The 19,862-nt window shown below is 36.7% G+C and overlaps 4 protein-coding genes across 4 annotated transcripts; 2 read left to right on the top strand and 2 right to left on the bottom strand.

The window, feature by feature from the left end:
- Window positions 1-3,194: 3,194 nt before the first annotated feature.
- On the top strand, window positions 3,195-3,647 carry LOC101292732 (mavicyanin-like). Its single transcript, XM_004305450.1, has one exon. It carries the CDS (start codon window positions 3,195-3,197, stop codon window positions 3,645-3,647), a length of 453 nt encoding a protein of 150 aa, XP_004305498.1.
- A 2,390-nt stretch (window positions 3,648-6,037) lies between these two features.
- LOC101292441 (protein FAR1-RELATED SEQUENCE 8-like) lies at window positions 6,038-9,276 on the bottom strand. The gene is made up of 2 exons (XM_004305449.1): window positions 9,205-9,276; window positions 6,038-8,523 (listed from the first exon to the last, which is right to left on the bottom strand). The coding sequence occupies exons 1-2, from the start codon at window positions 9,274-9,276 to the stop codon at window positions 6,361-6,363; spliced, it is 2,235 nt and encodes a 744-aa protein (XP_004305497.1). The 3' UTR covers window positions 6,038-6,360.
- A 993-nt stretch (window positions 9,277-10,269) lies between these two features.
- LOC101314966 (haloalkane dehalogenase-like) lies at window positions 10,270-14,091 on the top strand. Its single transcript, XM_004303237.1, has 11 exons — window positions 10,270-10,569; window positions 10,827-10,902; window positions 10,988-11,073; window positions 11,284-11,377; window positions 11,477-11,553; window positions 11,713-11,840; window positions 12,000-12,071; window positions 12,550-12,620; window positions 13,198-13,273; window positions 13,816-13,959; window positions 14,052-14,091. Exons 1-11 carry the CDS (start codon window positions 10,279-10,281, stop codon window positions 14,089-14,091), a joined length of 1,155 nt encoding a protein of 384 aa, XP_004303285.1. The 5' UTR covers window positions 10,270-10,278.
- Window positions 14,092-15,689: 1,598 nt separating this feature from the next.
- On the bottom strand, window positions 15,690-19,659 carry LOC101292147 (formamidopyrimidine-DNA glycosylase-like). The gene is made up of 10 exons (XM_004305448.1): window positions 19,385-19,659; window positions 19,246-19,297; window positions 19,087-19,144; window positions 18,615-18,683; window positions 18,394-18,519; window positions 18,171-18,221; window positions 17,021-17,098; window positions 16,309-16,411; window positions 16,171-16,205; window positions 15,690-16,082 (listed from the first exon to the last, which is right to left on the bottom strand). Exons 1-10 carry the CDS (start codon window positions 19,611-19,613, stop codon window positions 15,690-15,692), a joined length of 1,194 nt encoding a protein of 397 aa, XP_004305496.1. The 5' UTR covers window positions 19,614-19,659.
- Window positions 19,660-19,862: the final 203 nt, after the last annotated feature.

Here is a 19,862-nt window from a genome sequence, read left to right as displayed (position 1 = left end):
AAAAAACCGACGATATGTTTTTCGTCGGCTAAACTCTAGGACTATAGCCGACGAATACCTTAAATGTTTCGTCGGCTAAAGTCTGGGAAGATAACCGACGACATTTTTTTCGTCGGCTAAACTCTGGTCTATAGCCGACGACTTCTACATGCGTCGTCGGCTAAAGTCACCACAGACGACCTTTTCCCGACCAAATCTTAGCCGACGAATTAAGCTGACAGGCCGACGAAAATTTTTCGTCGGCTAAAGTGCTTGTCCTGGTAGTGGGAGAAAATGATTTTATCATTCCCGGGTTATTGAACTTGGAAAAGTTTAGGGTTTCAAAACATACCTTTCGAAACTTCAAACGCTTGAAGAAGTCAAAAATTGTAGTCGGAGGAAACCAAGAATCGTCGGCGGGCAGCGGCCAAAGGATTGGCAGTCGATGATGTTAGACGGAGACCGAGAAAACAGGCGGCGGCGGCGGTCGGACATAGGAGCCGAAAAACGTTTTTTTTTTTTTAGGGTTTCGGAAAATAAATGGTGGGCTATTGGGTTCAGGGTTAGAACAAAGTGCATGATAACGTGATAAAGTATAAACAGTAGAGACAAAGAGAGATAATAAGAGAATAAAGAATCATCATCTTATTCATTGATATGAGCCCTTTATATACTTTTATATAGGGAATTACAAAGTATTAATATAGTAATGATAAAGAATACATAGTCTTATTTTAACTACAATCCTGATGGTATAAGACCAAGACACACATATAGAATATATATCCTAAAACAGTCTGGTAATATTTTCATTGGTTCGCATAATACTTTTTTATGTACAAAACTTAATAAGAATCGATCAAGAAGAATAATATCCTAGTATACACATGTATCTCGTTTTGCTTCATTCTTTTTTCTTCTTTTTTTTGAATAGTACAAATCTTTTTTCTTTTTTTCTTTTTTTTTGCTTCTCTGTTTGCTGATTGTCGAATTATTGATTTCTCAGTGAAAATAGATTGGTTATTAAGGAAGTAAAGCTGTACCCATATCCAGTTAATTTAGAAACTAAAGGTTTGGCCTTGTAAAAACTATGCATCTGGATTGGCACAATTTGTAAATTTTTATCTTGGAAGAAGAGCAATACGGTAACATCTATTTTAGAAACAAAATAAAAATGTTTCATGCACTTGGGTCATGAAATAGCCAATAAAATATAACTTTATGATCTTTGCTATTTGGTCGGATTATTTTGGATTTTCCCTTTACATTTTCAAACAGCCAAGGCCTATATAAGTATAGACTTTTATGGTGTGTTAGCCACTCAAATCTCAAACCCCTTTTCATGATGATCAATTCTTATTGTGTACCGCTAGTTTATACATATCCTAGCAAAATCTATGGGAAGAAAGCCTAAACACAAAAGTTTTATCGAAAAAAGAGAAGATCGAGTGATATCGAATCAATGATTTACCAAAAGATAACATCCATATGGCTCAGTTCCTTCTGAAAAACACATTCATACAAATTTCCTTGTTCCTTCATGAAGGTTTCTGCATGATACCCAATACTTGATGAGTGCTGCAAATTAAAATTCCTAAGCATGAATGAGTACGTTTTATCATGCAACATACTCAGAATTTCCTCAATTGAGTGCTGACTTTGGAATGCGATCTCTTCTATAGTGTAATTACTCTGGTGGAAGTTGAGGGAATGAGCTCCCGGCATCTTGAGTGCAGCTCTATCATATGCTATAGCTGCCTCGATCTCTGTTTCATATGTCCCGACGCCGTATCGCTTGTAGTTATTAGGAGACCCTTGCCACTAAACAACTTTCAGTGACATCAATCCTTTTGAGTTTAGAGGAGGAAGAACCTTGTTGGCTGCTTCCGGCTTCCCGCGCGTCTATTTTGATGAAATAGAGAGGTCACAGCTCTATCATATGCTATAGCGTCTAGTATTTAACTACCATATGAAGAATGTACGTACCATCTACAAATACAGAATTAGATGTTACGACATACATTCGTCATATGGTAATTGAATACAAGGACAAACTGTGATTTACTGATTAAGAATCACCTGATGAAGTTGTTTGATCACTAATCATAAATCTATTGTGTATTTACTACTCAGTTAAAAATCTTCAAGAGATTTGTTGTAATTTGGAGCATATGTTACTATTAAATTGAGTAATGTCCTGAAGAAGCAACTTATTTCTTTCTTTTTGGCCGTTTAGGTCCATTGCTGACATGAAACTTTAATGGAGACACACTTTTTAACTACAAGAATTATTTCGTTAAAGGTAACAGTCATGTGGAGAACATCGAGTCATGAAGATATTAGAGGAATAATGGAACCGAAGAGGTTTGCTGGAAATGATTGAATTGCAATGAAGATGAGCATAACTAGCTTGTATTAAAGTAGTCCAAACTGGTGACTGTTTCCATCTTAACAAACTAACAAAGTCTAACTAACCAGTGAACAAACAAAATCTGATGCAATCAAAGTTGATTGTTTTCAATCTGATTAGCAAGGTATTAATTCAAAAGCATAGAATATAAGACTCAATGTTGTACAGGGATAAATGATGCACGAGATGTCAATTTTGCAAGACGGATGAATTTCTGAAACCGTTTGGTACATTGCAAGTTTGCCAAAGACAATTTCCAGAAATGAAAGAGCGCCTGATGAATAAAGCTTTAGATTTATTTCTTTCCTAATGGAAAAATAGGAGTAATAGAATTAGAGAAATAGTGTATGCACCTATTTATTACACCAGAAAACTGGACTCGACTCCATTTTTGTTCGCTAGTTGGAGGTAACTTTGACGATATATAGCTGCCAAGGCAAGGAAGTAAGGCAATCCTTGTTGGATAAAATAGTGTGACCAGAACGAGTTTGATCTGAGGCTGAGCAAGATTGGTTTGATTTCTTGGACGTACGACCTAAGCCTATGTTTTAATCTAATAATCCTCTTCTTTTGTTTGGTTTGGAAATCCTTGTTGCTATAGGATTGGAAACCTTCTCAGTCCCCATTTAGGCTAAAGCACGTACTATATATACTGTTATATATTCTTCTTTCAAATCTTCAGTACCACACCTTTGAACGCTCACAATCAACTGATTAATTTCTTGCACACTCCTTTTCTCTCTACTAGTTTCCTTATTCTTTCAGAATGGCCTTGAGAAACACCATAATGATTATCTTTGTTGCAATGGCTTGTGTGGGCGTTTGTTCGGGTGCTGCCCCATCTGAAGCTGTTCATGGTGGAGTTGTTCATAAAGTAGGCGACTCAACTGGGTGGAGCATTTTTGGTGATTACAAGAACTGGGCTTCCACAAAAGAGTTTCACGTCGGAGACACTCTACTTTTCGTTTACGACAAGGAATATCATAACTTGATGGAAGTGAATGGAGAAGATTACCAGTCTTGCAACGCAAAGTCTCCTCTAGCACTCTATGCTGCCGGACTTGATTCTATCCCTCTTGACAAACCTGGCGACTATTACTTCATCTGCGGAAGAAATTTCGAGCCAGACTGGTATGCTATGACTCTCAAGGAACCAGACCACTGCCAAGCAGGACAAAAGCTTCATGCCAAGGTCACTGTACCAATATCAGATCGCCATTCTGTTGCAAGTCCAACCTCAGCACCAGCTCCCCACTGATAATGTCCATTTCAAAGAAATAGTTTTTGTAATTTCAATTTCTTCAAGTTAGATAAACAATGTTTGTAATTTCATGTGGTGTTAATGACATATTCATATAGCATGTACCACCCAAAAAAAATCATGCTTTGTTCTGTAATGTTTGTTCAAAACTATGTTGCTTTTTTTTATGAAAGTAACTATGTTGCTAATTAAAGAGAGTTTTATTACTAAATTCATGTGTTTTTCCCTTCCCTTCCATTTGTGTGCTATTGCATTCCCTCGTTCCTATTTTAGATATTGTTACTCTGATCATTAGTAATCGATAATAATTGAGCTTGACAAGAAGTTTGGATAAGATTACAGAAAATTGGACTCAAACCTGAGTACCTGACGATATGGGAAACATAATGGGCAAAAAAAAAGGAGCAAACTTGAAAAGGTCGACACTTGAAAGGCAAACTTATTTTTTCTGTCTGTAAGTAAGAGCAACCTGAAGGTTTTCCAGGACTGTTAACAAGTTCGAAATATCTTCATAGACGCTATCAAATCCTTGACTCAAGAAATCCACAGATCATTACAAAAGAACACATGAACATGAATATAGCAATCCAGTGTACTGATTCAAAGTTGTCCACTATGCTAGTTGTTCCTGCTCTAAGAGCATTGCACCGATGATGTGATTCGGTAGCTAATTGATGAGACCCATCAACTTTCTTCAAATATAGCAATGCACCGGTTCGAAATTGCCCAGGCAATTTGTTAGGGCCCACATTACAAAAATTGTCATGCCAATTCAGTTGTCAATTTTTGACCATCAAATCAGTTGGCAATTTGTTAGGGCCCACATTGCACACCCATGTCAGTTTCCAACAGCTTTATTTCAATAGTAAAATAACAGTAGATTAGCAAGCAAATTGCCTTCAACTGATGTATTGACAAAGAATAGACAATTGCCAATTGCCAATTTCAGATAAATAGTGAATTAACAAGGACAATTCAATTGACAAATCAACAATTGCTCGTCTAACGGGTGCAAACGCTCTAAATAGTGATCCTTCTAGATGAATTGCTTGTTTCATTTTCTCGTTTCATATGAAAATTATACAAGTTGTATGCACATAATGAATTGAAGAGTACATTGCTACTTATCAAGAAGAATAATAATTAAAAAAAAAAGGGCATAATAAGCACTGCATGCAAAAAATTATGCACGCCCAAGTTAGGACTCATTGACTAAACACTCCTTACAATAGAAGATAAGAGATTACCGTTGAATTAACATCAATGCAACTAAAAAAACGTCGAATCTGTAAAAACTTGCTCTTGGGGGCAGATTATATCCCTCTATACCATTCACTGACAATTATCTTCTTGCATGTGCCCAAGTGATCTGCAGGAGAAAAAAGAAAAAAAAGGAAAGCAGTGCATAAATGACTACACTAAACCAAATACTCAGACATCACTAAAATACGCTGCAAGAAAATCCAAAAACAAAATAAGTTGTTGTACTAAACAATTTGATGTTGACAATTATCCACAAATAAAAAGGAAATAAAAAAGGATTGGAAACAAATAATACTACTTCATTGTCAGTCATGATAATTTTCATCAAGAAGATGGAGGTAAAAGTGGTCAAGAATAAACACTCGAAAGGAGCTCCAGTGGGGGTTTCCAGCTTTTGGTTTTCCTAGATCGGGGAACATCATATTCTGGATAAGTTCTGAAAGCACAAGCCAATCTAAAACAAGCCGAATTAGATGATCGAGCGAACAAGAAACCTTTATTAATATAACTTATACACCAAGCCAGTCCCACAAATACAACATCAAGTGACTTACAGACCAACATAAACTAGGGGCTGGCCTTGATTTCTTTAAAGAGCACTAAACAAAAACCACGTAACATAACAGCAACACTAAAGTATGATGAAAACATTAGATTGACTTCAAGAAATTTAAGTCTAAAATAAAGTCTTCTGAGCAACAGAGCTTAATTTACAGAAAGGTAAGGCAAAACAACAACAACAACAAAAGACCCTGACGTGATATTTTTTTGTCAAATTCAGAGCTACAATCGGGGGTTTCCAACCTTAATTCTTCCTATTGACAAGGAAGAGAGCGGGGAGAGTTTATGAATGAGCCATAGAGATAGCTAAAGCCATAACCGTTCAACATGCCGGAAATTTTTATTATTGTTATTATTGTTGTGTTAGTGAAAACAAACAGCTTTATTGATTTGATCAATTGATCATAAAAGCACAAAGTGAACTAGGTGTACATAGAAAATGAAGCTCGACAAGACAATTACAGCAACAGACAAGTATGATCAACTGCCGCTACCAATTCTTCCCAATCAAGTTATCCATTCATCATCTAAGAACGCGTACATTTGGTTTGCATGGTTATGTTCTCCAACTATTGATCTCTAAATTCCTAGAACGAAATTATTATACATGTATTAAGTTTACAGTAAATCTTACTTGTTTGTAAATGCTCGAAGGAGAATTTATTACTGGATTGTCATGAATAGCTTGAACCTGATTCTGACATAGTAACTGGAGGAGATCCTACTCTCTGAATTCTTGGTATGCATTTGTCTTCCTTCGTTCACTATTTCATAAACGCTACACCATTTCTCTCTCTCCTGTCTTTGCTTATTGATCTCTAGTCAAATAGCACCACTGCAGTGAGGAGCATTGGAATTTGGAACTTTATATACACATCGGTATTAGCTATACCTGCTTGTCTGCTACAAGACGGACCTTGTTCAAAGACTCTTTAAATGCCTGCCAACATACCATATAATGATCATGAGAAATCATCCCTTCCTGAACAACTTGCATTGCTCTTCTATACAAATGATCAAACCACTGAACTGGGTTCGTGATATCAACATTATTGGAGCCAAGATCTGGTACATACAAGCGCTTAAAGTCTTTTCTCCATCGTGAAAAGATATACTGAAATGGTATCTCTTCCACACCATTATAGTTGAGGATACATAAGGCATGTCGGCATAGGTACCCATTTAAATTAAAGCAACTGCACATGCAACGAACTTCTGCTCCAGCTTTGTCATACATAACTTCCAAGTTCCTAACACCCCTCAAAATTTCCTCCCCTTCACGTTCTTTGATCATGTATGTCACTATTGGTCCATTTGTATGAACTTGAGTAATGCTAAAACAGGAAGACATCATTGCAACCTCATGCTGGAACTTTCTGAATACATCTTTTGTGTAGAATTTAGAGAGCTGCAACTCATAATAGCACCTCGTTCTCAATATGGGGTTCAAGTCTCTGGACTCTACATCATTATGAGCTTCTTCCTGACGCTTATTTTCCAAAACTATATCATAAACCTTGAAAAACTCTTCAAAAGAAGTTTTTTGATGAATATGACCATCAAAAAATGGCCTTGTGGACTCACCATTTTGAAAATCGGGCATTCCAGAAAAACATGTATCCTTTGAGTAAGCTGGACCCCAACGTTCACGATCTTCATACAAACTTTGAAGATATTCATGATTCCTAATTCCAAATCTCTGGATCATATCTTCCCATCCTGATTCAAACTCATCCACTTTCAATGAGTCGTATACAGTTCTACTCAAAATCATCTGAAATGCCTCATAGTCTTGCAGTGCTTCCATATTCTCAAGAATGCTTTGCAAAACATGTGAAGTACAAAGACGATGATGAGCCCTAGGAAATACCTCTACAATAGCACTGTGAATGGCCTTGCACTGGGTTGTGATGATAGTCTGTGGAGGGCGACCAGACATACAAGTAAGCCATGCCCTAAATAACCATATATATGTTTCCAGTGTCTCATCAGCAAGCAAACCACAACCAAGCAAAATTGTCTGCCCATGGTGATTTACTCCAACAAATGCCACGAGTGGAATCTCATAATTGTTTGACAAGCATGTGGTGTCAAATGCAACTACATCACCGAAGTAACTGTATGCAGCTCTCGACCTAGAATCAATCCAAAACACATTCCTCAAACTCCCTTCATCACTGAGATCATACACATAGAAAAAATTAGGATCAGTCAGCTGTACGCGACTGAAATATTTGTAAATTGCTCTTGCATCTCCTTGTTTGAGTTTCAATCTCTTGAATACATCAACATAGTTGTTACTTTCTCCTTCATAGGAGTTTGAGCTTCCATATCCAACTATGTCTGTGCCAGGTGTCCGATATAACTTGATAGTGCGTACTTCAACATCAAGTGTTGGCTCCATCTTTCTTTTAGCCCCAGAATCCATCTTCTTGTGAGACTTGGAGTTCTGAGCTCTTTCATGATCGAATAAATGGTTGTGATCAAGCTTGACTTCATCCACCCTCCATCTGTTAGACTCCACTAGTCTCAACCTTATCATTGCTGGACAACCAGTTCTGGTTTCTTTCTTGCGATTGTTTGCTTCTTTCATTGTTTTGAAACCCTCACAGTTGCAACATAGAACTGCACCCCGCTTTTCTTTGCTGTTACGTTTTGTCCATGAAGATTTCACCCTGATGGCAAATCCAAGTTCCTTGGCATAACAATTATAATAATTGTAAGCATCATCATATGAATCAAACTCCAAACCCACAACTGGTTGGGGATAAACCTTTTCTTGAGATCCGCCATTTTGAATATCAATTACAGTATCATCATTCCCGCTCATCTCATGGTCATTGCCTTGAATTTCAAACAGCTGCTCATTCAGCTCACTCCTGTCATTTTCATTGTCATTGCTATCAATCTCAAAAAACTGATCACTTGTATCATCTCTTTCACTTTCAGGCTCATTCCCTTCAATCCCAAACAACTGCTCGCAATCATTCCCAAGGTCATTATTTTCGTCCTCCAGAAGTTGCTCGCTGTTTTGAGAACCTTCCTCTATCTGAAATAGTAAGCAATCCTTCAATTGTTAAGATATTCTAAGGACAAGCAGCATTAGTGTAGGATAAGAAAGATGCATCAAGCAATAGCCTCTGCCTACCAACCATGCATGTTGTTTTGTTGCTACCAAGCGACAACACAGTCTAAATCTTCTTCACTCCATAAGTTTGTTTTTATTTCAAATGTAGCTCAGTTGCCCAACTATTGACCCTGTGAAAAACTACGATGCGTGTAGAGCCATCAATATTGTTTCCCTAGCAGTCCTCTATTTTCTTCCTATGCGCCAATTGATCACACTCCATTTTCTTCCTATGCACCAATTGATCACACTCCTTCAGGGAAATTCACTAGTTCAATAAACCTGAGGCTTTCGATATGACACCTCTATTAACTTGCTTAACTATAAAATATCTTAATTTCAAATTTTACAAAGAAATCCAGACCTGTGTTTCATCAGAAGCTTCATGAATCACTAACTATTAGAAATTCTTTATTCTTTTCTCAATCACATTAATTTAACACTAGTTTCCAATAATGTAAACTCTATTTCTCTAATTGTAAATATTAAATCTCAAATTTGTATACAGAAGAATAATAGACTCAAATTTCATTATAAATTCATCTTCTCAACCTTGAAACTCTGAGCAATATAATCTGAGAGAATAAGAAGAGAGGGACTTACGGTGATGTGGAGGTCGGTGCTCAGAGACAAGGCCCGGTTGGTCGGAGAAAAAGTGGGATCGTCGCCGGTCATGGTTTTGCAGAGAGAGAGGTTTTGGCACTCCTTGTGTCAAAGCTTGGTGACCCTAGCTTTACCCTCCCCACTGGGCCCGGAGATTTTTGTAATTGGACCCTTCATTTCTCTTTTATTTGCAAAGTGAGTGAGGAACTTTTCAACATTTTCGTTATTTTATTCTTCTTCTTTTTTTTCGTTATTTTATTCTTTTGCGGGATTTGAATTTAGGAATTTTCTTTACGTGGCAAATAAATTTTGAAAGTTTTGAAACCAAAAGATCTTTAAATCTTTATACAGAATTTTGTGAAATGGTTTGACAAGTGACGACATAATGATGGCTTGTTTAGTTTTGAATCCAAAGTATGATGTCGTGTTTTTAAAATCAGAGAATACTTGTTTTTTTTTCTAATAATTTTCATAAGTTTCTAAGTTTTTTTCTTTTTAGAAGTCATAAGTTTTTAAGTTCTTTCTTGTCATTTTACTTTTTTAATAAAGATCTTCGGGTATGTAAAATGCTCTCATTATGTAGCACAATGTCTGATCACTTTAACAACTATGTAAGCTGAATATAAGTAAGTTTTTTTCTCAAAAGACTAAACTAATAGGTCATTTATAGTTGAATTATCGAGTTCTTTTTTCAATGAGTGAATGACAACATGATACCTCTACATCTAGCTAATTCTTCGTTCAACTTTGATTTTATTCTTTTTGTGAATAATGTTATATGAAGCCCTTTTATCAATTTATGTTAGTTTGAGAAAGGATTTTTTGGACAGCTTTTGTTTAGGTGTCATGGAAATTTAAAGAACAAACCATTGAAATTTTATTTTGTAGCTATGCTCCTAGACAAAGATCAAGCATGGGCAAAAATGGATTCTTGGAGTCTCTTTAAAATAAGTACACATTCAAGGGCATCAAACAATAAAATCCTTTAATCGAAAAAAAAAAAACAATAAAATCTCAGTAATAGATTGAACCGTTGGTTCTCAACTTCCAAGCTCCAACAGCCACAACCAGAACATGGCTTGGGCTGCTCCTCCTCTGCTCTCTCTCCCTCTCAACCTCCTCCCACCCTCTTCTCCTCTCATCTCCAAATCCCACACGCCCAGCTGCCTCATAACCACTAGAAGATCATCGTTAAGAGTCACAGCCAGCGCTTCAGACCAAGACCAAACCAAGAACAAAGAAACAGAACAAGACTCGCCAGCCTTCAACCCATTTGGGTTCGTCACTGATAACCCCTCAAGCCGCACCGCCATTCAGCTCCCTGATACCCCTGCAGACGATGGCAATGTCGGCCAAATGCTTAACGTAAGACCCAAATTAAAGTGATGATCATTTCTGGTGGAGTATCGTTCTTGTTCTTGTTATATTGAACTTTCAGTACAGCTAATGTGCTTACCAAAGTTACTAGGAATGTTCTTAACATTGACAAGGGAACTAGGTGGATCAGTGTTTACTTTGGAATCAATCTTAGATTCTTCAGCCTTCACCACCAATTATTTAATATTTATTTGTAAATGTTTACTCTATTCATTGGTATTTTTAATTTTTGATTATGGTTCTAGAGAATAGAAGAAAAGGGGAGGGATTATGGAAAATACATCAGGTCGGGGGAGCATGTATGGTTCGTGAGAGAAACTGGTAAACCTTTCCCTGCAATCAACTACATGTATTAGTTTCTCTTTTATGATGTTTATGGCTTTATAAACTCAGTTTCACCTCGCAGGATCGGCTGAGAGCCAACGCGGAACAATTGTATTCCTTCATGGCGCTCCCACTCAGTCTTATAGCTACAGAAATGTCATGTCTCAGGTATAGCAGGCTGTTAATTGTATTCATTTCATATTGCCTTTTCTTTTCTTTTGTGTTAGGACATAAGGTTTAGAAAACTATGCAGCAGTTGACCTCAGAGCACTTATTTTGCCTCATGTTCATGTGATATGAGTCTTTAATTTGAGCTTACTGCTTAATTTTTCAATTGATTACTCTAAATTTGTTAATCATTGACTTGCCCTTGAGTAGATGTCCGAACTTGGATTCCACTGCTTTGCACCTGATTGGCTAGGATTTGGTTTTAGTGACAAGCCTCAGCCAGGATACGATTTTGACTACACAGGTTTGTTTCTCTTTATGATGTACTTATAACCTCGTACTTTCATTTGCGGTGTCTATAATGTGTATTCTTTTCTAAACAAGATTTATGTTTTCACTACAGAAAAGGAGTTCCACGATGAATTTGACAGATTACTAGATGTGTTGGGGGTCACTTCTCCTTTCTATCTAGTTGTTCAGGTTTGAACACTTGTAGAAGACAAGCTATTGGAGTGGTGTTTGTGATGAAAGATATTCTGGTCCAAAAGAGTTCAGTAAAGTCTAGTCAAGCTATAATAAAGTCTGTGTTATGGGCTACTTAAATTATGCACCTTACATGCTTTTGTTCTCTGCTTCAAGGGATTTCTTGTAGGTTCATATGGATTGACCTGGGCCATAAAAAATCCTAGCAGATTACAAAAGCTTGCAATTCTAAATAGTCCACTCACTGTGTCATCTCCTCTTCCAGGACTATTTAAACAACTAAGGTTTGTTCTTGATACTTGAGATTTGAAAAAAAAAAAACAAATGACCCAACTAATAAGTAGGTTATTAGCCTCTCCAGTCTTGACCCTTGAGTCTTGACAAGTTTTTTGTGTAGTTTTGTTTCTGGCGCAATTGTCAAATTTCCTTCTGTTTCTTTTCAGGTTTCCTCTACTTGGTGAGTTTACATGCCAGAATGCTATTATGGCTGAGCGCTTTATTGAAGCAGGTAGCGCGTACGTATCTAGTTCTTTTATCCAGTTCTGTGTATGCACATTAGATATAACTTCACAACAACCTTTTAAATTTAGTGCTATCTTTCTCTTTCTTGTCCACTAACACACTACTATCAGTGTGTAATTGGACTGTAAAGCAACATTTGGCAAAAGCTAACGTGAGGATGCTTGGAGATCGATGCTAGTACATGTTATTAGTCCTTGTGTCAGATGAAAGAAGATATCAAAATATTTAGGCTTCAAAATATGCAGATTTTCCAGGGTGTAGCAAAATTATCCAAAGCATCAGTAGCTTAATAGGCATGTGTATTTTTTTTATTTTTTTTTTCAAGAATTGAGTTTTCTAGGAAGATCAATCTTGCAGTTGTACTGTTAGATTAGAAAAATCAACATCATTGATAGCTCTCGATCTATGACTGTTTGCCTTCATATCTATTGAGATTTCCAAGGTCTTATAAAAGTATCTATTCTTTCACAGTTACGCGTTGAAGCTGGAAAAGGCTGATGTGTATCGTTTACCATATCTATCAAGCAGTGGCCCTGGATTTGGTTTGTGCTTTGTTTCTTCTTTTGACACAATTATTACTCACAAAACTGTCAAGAGTGTAGGTTAACATGTTATTAACTTATCATGCCCTGGTATATTTGACATCTAGATTATGGTAAGAGCAAAATGAAACTGCTTTGAGTGTTATTTTGATTCGTCTTTATCATATTATTAAGCTCTATTGCAACATCACTTCAGGGAGGCATCTTATACTTAATCCTGTTCTAGCACCACATAATATCTTTAATTAGGTGCTTGGTGAGGGCTAACCATGTACATATAATGAATCCTTATTAGTCCAAGCGCATAATATATTGGTTGTGCAATATGACTGATCTATACACACAGTAGACTGTCCCAACATTAGACATAATCCATTAGAGGCTACAAGCAAATATACTGCATCTCTATGTTTATAACTAGAGTTTTAAAGTAAAAGGAAGATAATCTTTGCCACATAAATTGTAAATAAATAATAGGTGTCTTCAGTTCTTAACATCGTATTCATTAAAAGTTCAATTTTGAGCATGACCTGAATTATAACTCTCTTGACCATAAAAACCATTCTTGATGTTTCAGCTATACTTGAAGCTGCAAGGAAAGCTGATTTCCGAAGCATCCTGAGCCAAATAGCATCTGGCTTTGCATCTGGAAGGTAGAGCTTTACTGAGATATGAATATAAATATGTTCACTCTGTCCCTGTTCATTGCATACACTTACAATTTCAAAGATAATTGGTTAATCCTATTTAAAATGACAATTTGATCTTCTTTTCACAAACTTCTTTTATGGCAGTCAAACTTGTCATTTTTATTGCATCTGGAAACTTTCTGTGCTATAATGACTATCTCCGCTAGGTAGAACATGTATAATGGACTCCATGGGAGCATATATAATGTTGTTCAACCAAGCAGTCTATATGAAGTATCATAAGCCACACCTCAGTTTCACCTGTAGTTGAAGTCTCTAGACCAAGAAAGACTATGATCAATCCATACAATCTTTTAACTGTATCATTAGTAATTAACATCATGAAAAACAGGAATTAGGGTTGTTGGTCTGATATGAATTTGATAATGGTCCACATCATGGTCAAAGAAACACAGATTTGTATAATGTTCTAACTTCATCTTTTATACTTTATTCGTGTACTTCTGCTGATGATTTGTAAATAATAAATCACGTGTGGACTTTAGATGGGATGTACCAACTCTTGTTGCATGGGGAATTTCAGACAAGTATCTACCTCAATCTGTGGCAGAGGAGTTTAAGAAAGCAAACCCCTCTGTTGTCAACCTTAAGTTGATAGAAGGTGCCGGGCATATGCCACAGGAGGACTGGTAAATAACTTTCTTTTAAATCAAGTGCATTACAACTTTTTAGTTTTTACCCCTTTCTTTCTTCCTAATCAAGTATTGAACAATTACAACAGGCCTGAGAGAGTTGTTACTGCTCTAAGAGTGTTCTTTTAAGTTCAATGCACGAATCGACATCTAATCTGGAAATCGGTATCATCGTTGCTGAAAGGTATGTAAAGATTTCTCCCTAAAAATATCACCTACTTGATTATACTACACAGTACCAACAGAGTTTACCTTTAAATTTTTTCATACCTCTTTCATTTCATTTCAGTAAAACAGCTGCATGACTATAGAGGATTACTTAAACTACAAAGAAGATCCTAAGAAATTCCTTGTCAATTGATGTGTGAATATTTAGTCCTACTTTGTGTATATCATAGTGAATAATTTTCTATACATTTCCACAAATTGTGTATCAGTATGAGATTATATATCAGTGGTCCACAAATTGTGCATCAGTACAAGAATTTCATCTGTTCTCTTCAGGTGGTTATGTAATTTTTGTCACCCTTTGTATTTGAATGTGCAGTAACTTATTTGCTTCAACTGTAACTCACCACAACCTCATCAGTTGAATCCCCTCTCATATGTGCAAGTGAACAGTTGAATTTCATATATCCAAACGCAGTTTAGTCCATGAGATTCTTTTTGGGGCTGTAAAGCCACTCAATATATCGTTTTCTCAAGGCAGCACTTGTATAGTTGTATGCCATACCTGAGAACAAATCATCATCTTAACCTCACACCTATAATCTGCAAATTAAATATGGTTAAATAGGAACTTTTCATTCTCATATATACTAAATGATCAAAATGTTTGATTTATTATATATATGAGAATTACATATTAGACTACTTGAGTTCTAGCTTTACCAACTGGATCATGGAATACAAACTTGTCATGCAAAACAAATGAGTGAAATTAGACTTCTCATGTAACATGTCAGTTTTTGTATATCCATTCATATTACCATAAACACAAAGACCTGCTTATAAAAGTACATGTAAACTTGATTCAGTTCCTCATAGCCTCCTCCTCTTCTTCTTCTTCTTCTTCTTTAATCCTCTTTGATCTTCGCCTCCAAACAACCCAAATCCACAACGCCTTCTCCACCTCTGCTGCATCCTTCAACCACATCCAAATTCACCACACAATTTCGCTGGTTGAAGAAAATAAACACCTGTAGACTATTAGAGCTCCACCTGTCCATCAATTTTCTGAAGAAATCTATGACTTGCTCAAAAGCGAAGAGCAAACCATAGCTGGTGGTTAACGTGGTCAAATAGGGAATTGCAATCATTTCGAGAGGTGCTATCCCAAGCATTTTATGTATGCGAAAAACTGAATCCTAACAAGATAAAGTTGACCTGTTGCACCTGTTGCAGATAATTTCATAATTTCTTCTTTTTGGGGTTATGATCTTTGATTAGTCCAGTAAGATATTTCATTCTGCTGCAACACACTCAAACATTAGTTGAAAGCCCCTCTTTTAGGTGGAACTTCAAAGAAAAGAGATAATTTCATATTTCCGACCACAGTTTAGCATATAATACATGATGGAAGTCATTAGTTTATCCACATAGTTAGAATTAAGCCCAGTTACATATCAAAAACTGCTTACTACTAACTGAGTTATCAAACCTGAATGCCGTCCTGCACCCATTTCCCCTCAGAAACACATGACTGGGCTACGAACTAAAGTCAGAATCTACTTCGCTCTCTTCTTAGGTTTGGCATTTTGACTGGTCTGCTTCTTTTTCTTAGATGTCATCTCTGCTTTGGATTGCTTATTAGTTGTCACCTTTCTTGTTCTGTTCTTCATATCTTCATCAGCAGAATCATCATTGTCATCATGATCGACATCATCAGTGGAATCATCATTGTCATTGTCTTCATCACTGCCTTTTGATTTTCTTTTCACTGTAGACCTCTTGGCCTGACCTCCAGGCTTCCTCCCTTTCCTAGATTTGGCAGTTCCCTTGACTTCTTTATCACTTGCTTCTTCATCAACATCATCTACACGCTTACTAGTTCTTTTACTTTCTGCATTGGCAGCTTGATTTCCAGTTAACTTCTGAAGCTCTGGTACAAACGCTGAAGTCTAGAAAAACAAAGAGGAGCACATTTAAAAGATTCAAACTTAGAATGGCCACAATAACAATAGAAGAGGGACTCTCAAAATGACTTACCCTGCCACCAACTGTGATAAAATCAATTTTCTTCCCTGCATTACACGAAAATATAAGTCATATCCGAGATGTTACTTAAAGGAAGGTTAAATTGTGCTTAAATAAAAGCTTGCATGAATAAGGGGTCAAGAACCAAACCATCAACCAACACATTTCCCGGTTTCTTTTCACGGGAATGAAAAATCCAATTACTAGGAAATTGATCACTATCTGCTCCAACTTCAACTGATTTTTCAATGACCTGTAAAACAAAAGCCACACATATATCACCAATTTCTTACCATTAATTTTTCCAGCCCTTTTGCCCCAACGAAAATGAAACAACCATTCACAGGGGAAGTGGATAGATTCAGCGTCAACTTGAACCGCATATTCAATAACCTACAGGCAGTGGGGTAGCTAGGAATTTTACTTGGGATGGTCAAAAGAAAATTGAATCAAAGACTAGTCTGCAAAACTTAGAAAATAAAAAATCCGGTGAAAAAAGTGAAAAAGGCTCAGCAAAAGATAAAAGAAAGGGCTAATGGGGAAGATAAATAAGAGAGACAAAAATAAAAGGGAAGAGAAATATTCTAGGTTAATTACGGATGACCAATTATTGTGGAATGGGCCAGATAATTTTGTTTCCTTCTCAGAAGGGTCAAATGAGGTATTATATAGTATTGTTCTTTGAAAATCCAAATATTTAACCTAGAATAACAGCTTTGAAAAATTGAAAAGAGTCACTTGACCCATCTGGTCTATAGTAGCTACGCCCATGCCTTCAGGTACATTACTCTATAATCTATATTTGCAATGAAGAGTGCATATTTACGTCCAAAAGACAAATTATCAGAGTTGAATCTCTGACCTCTTTGATGCTTTTGTGTAAAGCTTCGACACATTCTTTGGACAGGGTGGCAGAACTTTGCTCCGGATGAATTCTTGCCTGCAAGAAACAAAATGATAACTAAAGCTCCACCAGCAAACAAAATCTAGACGTACAAACTAGATATCCAAAACATTTAGAGCATCTAACTGAAACAATCAGCAACAAATGTAAACTAAACAATTACGATATGTATGAAATGAAATGAAATTACTACGCTTTTAAAACCCCAAGAAGCAAAGCTGGATTGGGCAAAGCTTAAGACTACGGCTAATGGGGTCAAACCAAAATCCTTTGATTATTTTTCTAAAAATGAAAAGCAAAAATGAAAAATCCTTGTTTTATATTCATAGTAAAAATGCAGTTTAGATAATGTTCCTTATCTTGACTTCCTTATCTGAGATGGACCAAACATACAGATTTCCATGCATTAAAAATCTCTACCATTTTGTTCAGTCCCATTACAACACAAGTTTAATGATTCCATAATTCTAGGAAATACAGTAGATACTTTATAAAGGATAATTTATTTCATACTTTGGACACTAAAAAATGTAAATGACAACTCCATATACATCCAGAAAGCCATAGATCATACATACAATAGTCATGTCAGCTCATATAACTGCTATTTTGAATTGTACGCTTGAACATGAAATACAAATGTTCCTCTTGAGCTTTTTACCATTCCTCCAAGAATGGGATAGTAAGGATCAATCTAATGAATAAGCAAGACAGATTCCATTCAAATTACTTAATCCCATTTGCTGACCAATAATATACTAAGCACTTATTATCTCACTCGTAGGGTAAGCTGTTCACATCAGACAATGAGTTTGTAACACATAAAGGGTTCAAAAACCGTTGTCCCTAATCATCCAGCCCTTGTAAATCTAGATCATAAATGCATCTCCCGATCAACTCATTAATATCACGTCCTCTCAAGTACATACAAAAAGCCAACAAAATTCTTTGTTTATCTTAACTAGCAACTCATCCCTTTTCTGAGTCTATAACTCCACCCCCTATCTCAAGCTCAATCCTCTTTCGGTTGATATGATAGTACAAAATCATCTCAACCATAAATGGAATTTGAAAAAAACTAATGATATAAAGTATGAAAACCACTCACTTGGTATAGTACTTCATCAGCAACCCAATTGCCAATTCCTGATATAAAGCTCTGCAAACAAATAAAACAAGAGGAGGTTATATCTATAAACAATAGTTTACACATCAACATGATCACTCATAGTACTAGACTGATTAAAGGTTTGTATTTAAGTTAAATGAGATCATTGACTCAACACATGAATTTGCTTCTTGCTCAAGAGAAAGAACTATGATGTGCTAACCTGATCAAGCAATAGAGCCTTAATTGATATTTTCTTCTTGCTTAATGATGCAAATAGTACATCGACAGTCATTGGCTCCAAGAGAGCATCAGGCCCAAGCTCAGATATGGGGGGCACAGAAGTTGGCTAGGTATCAACACATTAGAACACATAAGTTCATTATATTCCACCTCAAAAAGAGAAAAAGGAAAGCTCAACTGTTTTAGATGGAAGTTACATACATCTTTGAGCAGGCGCACTTTTGCAAATCGCCTTTTGTCAGTGAATGAGAACTCCAGACCGTCATCCAGCTGCCCAAGGAGTATTCAAATAGTTATCAATTAAAAAGCAAAACATATTGGCTGGAAATCATTCATAAACATCCTACCGTTCACCATTTACTCGACGACTGACCCTAAATCAGAACACATTATGCTATTTTCCACATTCTCATATGAGATAACTAAGCACAAATACGTCTTAAAGAAAGATACCCTTGAAAGAGTGACTGTTATTCTAACAGGACTAGTATGAAACATCTCATAACCCAAAAACTTTGTGCAATGATTGTAACGATATATTTGCAATGCAGAACTCCTTTCAACTTCAATCATTATAAACCCTTATCTGATGAAATTATTGCTATACAATACAATTTCCAAAATTGAAATACCCTCATGGATGCGAAAACAGCGATTCGCAAATGTTGCTTACTTGGACAAAAACCTTGGAGTATTTGGACGGCCACTCATCAGTGTCCTTAACAGCAGATCTGCAACCATTACTCAACATTATCACAATCAAAACCAACCAACAACATCAAAGCCTACTAAAAAATCAACCATTTACATCAGTTTCGTTGTGCCGGGCTACCTCTTGTATTTGGTGACCGCAACCCCTTTAATATACACCGCACCCGCCATCCCTACACAACAAAATCAACAAAATTGGAATGTGAAAATTCTAACTAGTACATTGTGGAAACTAACAATAGGAAGAGTCGAAACGGCACCGAATTGGAAGGAAGGGAAAGGAGGGGAGTCGAGTTGGAGCCACATGTTCTTGCCCTTACGGTGGGCGGAGATGATGGTCTTCCCCAATAGCGATGCCTCGAAGTCCGCGCGCGAGACTCCGTCGATGACTTTGGAGTCGTCGGCGACGATCGCTTTCGTGATCTTCTTCCCGACGCAGTTGTCCTGTATGGCCCTCCGGGCCGCCTCCACCTCCGGTAGCTCTGGCATTTCGCGCGCTTTTTGGGTGCACTTGGGTCTCTCTCTCTCTCTCTCTGTGCTCTCTCTGGGGTTTTTGGGGTTTTGCGGAGATTTATAAAGTCCAGGTGAGTGGCTAAGATATGATGTGTGTGGGTACAGGGGAAGGTGTGGAATTGGAGCCGTTGGATTTGAGTTCGATTTGGAAGCAATGACTGAGCTCAAACGAACAATGTCAAGTTCGATATGACTTGTTCAAACTTTGGTTTCTACTCACTTGTT

This window comes from Fragaria vesca, linkage group LG6 (genome assembly GCF_000184155.1).
Source record: "Fragaria vesca subsp. vesca linkage group LG6, FraVesHawaii_1.0, whole genome shotgun sequence".
In the NCBI taxonomy this organism is placed as follows: domain Eukaryota; kingdom Viridiplantae; phylum Streptophyta; class Magnoliopsida; order Rosales; family Rosaceae; genus Fragaria; species Fragaria vesca.
Note: the sequence above shows the minus strand (reverse complement) of the source record. Positions and strands in the feature narration are given on the sequence as shown.

Excerpts from the sequence above, each read along its gene's own strand:
- LOC101292732 (XM_004305450.1), top strand. The coding sequence starts at position 3,195 with ATGGCTTGTGTGGGCGTTTGTTCGGGTGCTGCCCCATCTGAAGCTGTT.
- LOC101292441 (XM_004305449.1), bottom strand. The coding sequence starts at position 9,276 with ATGACCGGCGACGATCCCACTTTTTCTCCGACCAACCGGGCCTTGTCT. Across the intron at positions 8,524-9,204 it reads GCACCGACCTCCACATCACC|ATAGAGGAAGGTTCTCAAAA; the intron begins GTAAGTCCCTCT and ends TTACTATTTCAG.
- LOC101314966 (XM_004303237.1), top strand. The coding sequence starts at position 10,279 with ATGGCTTGGGCTGCTCCTCCTCTGCTCTCTCTCCCTCTCAACCTCCTC. Across the intron at positions 10,903-10,987 it reads ATGGTTCGTGAGAGAAACTG|GATCGGCTGAGAGCCAACGC; the intron begins GTAAACCTTTCC and ends TTCACCTCGCAG. Across the intron at positions 13,960-14,051 it reads CATATGCCACAGGAGGACTG|GCCTGAGAGAGTTGTTACTG; the intron begins GTAAATAACTTT and ends CAATTACAACAG.
- LOC101292147 (XM_004305448.1), bottom strand. The coding sequence starts at position 19,613 with ATGCCAGAGCTACCGGAGGTGGAGGCGGCCCGGAGGGCCATACAGGAC. Across the intron at positions 19,145-19,245 it reads GCGGTCACCAAATACAAGAG|ATCTGCTGTTAAGGACACTG; the intron begins GTAGCCCGGCAC and ends TAATGGTTGCAG. Across the intron at positions 16,206-16,308 it reads GGGAAATGTGTTGGTTGATG|GGAAGAAAATTGATTTTATC; the intron begins GTTTGGTTCTTG and ends CGTGTAATGCAG.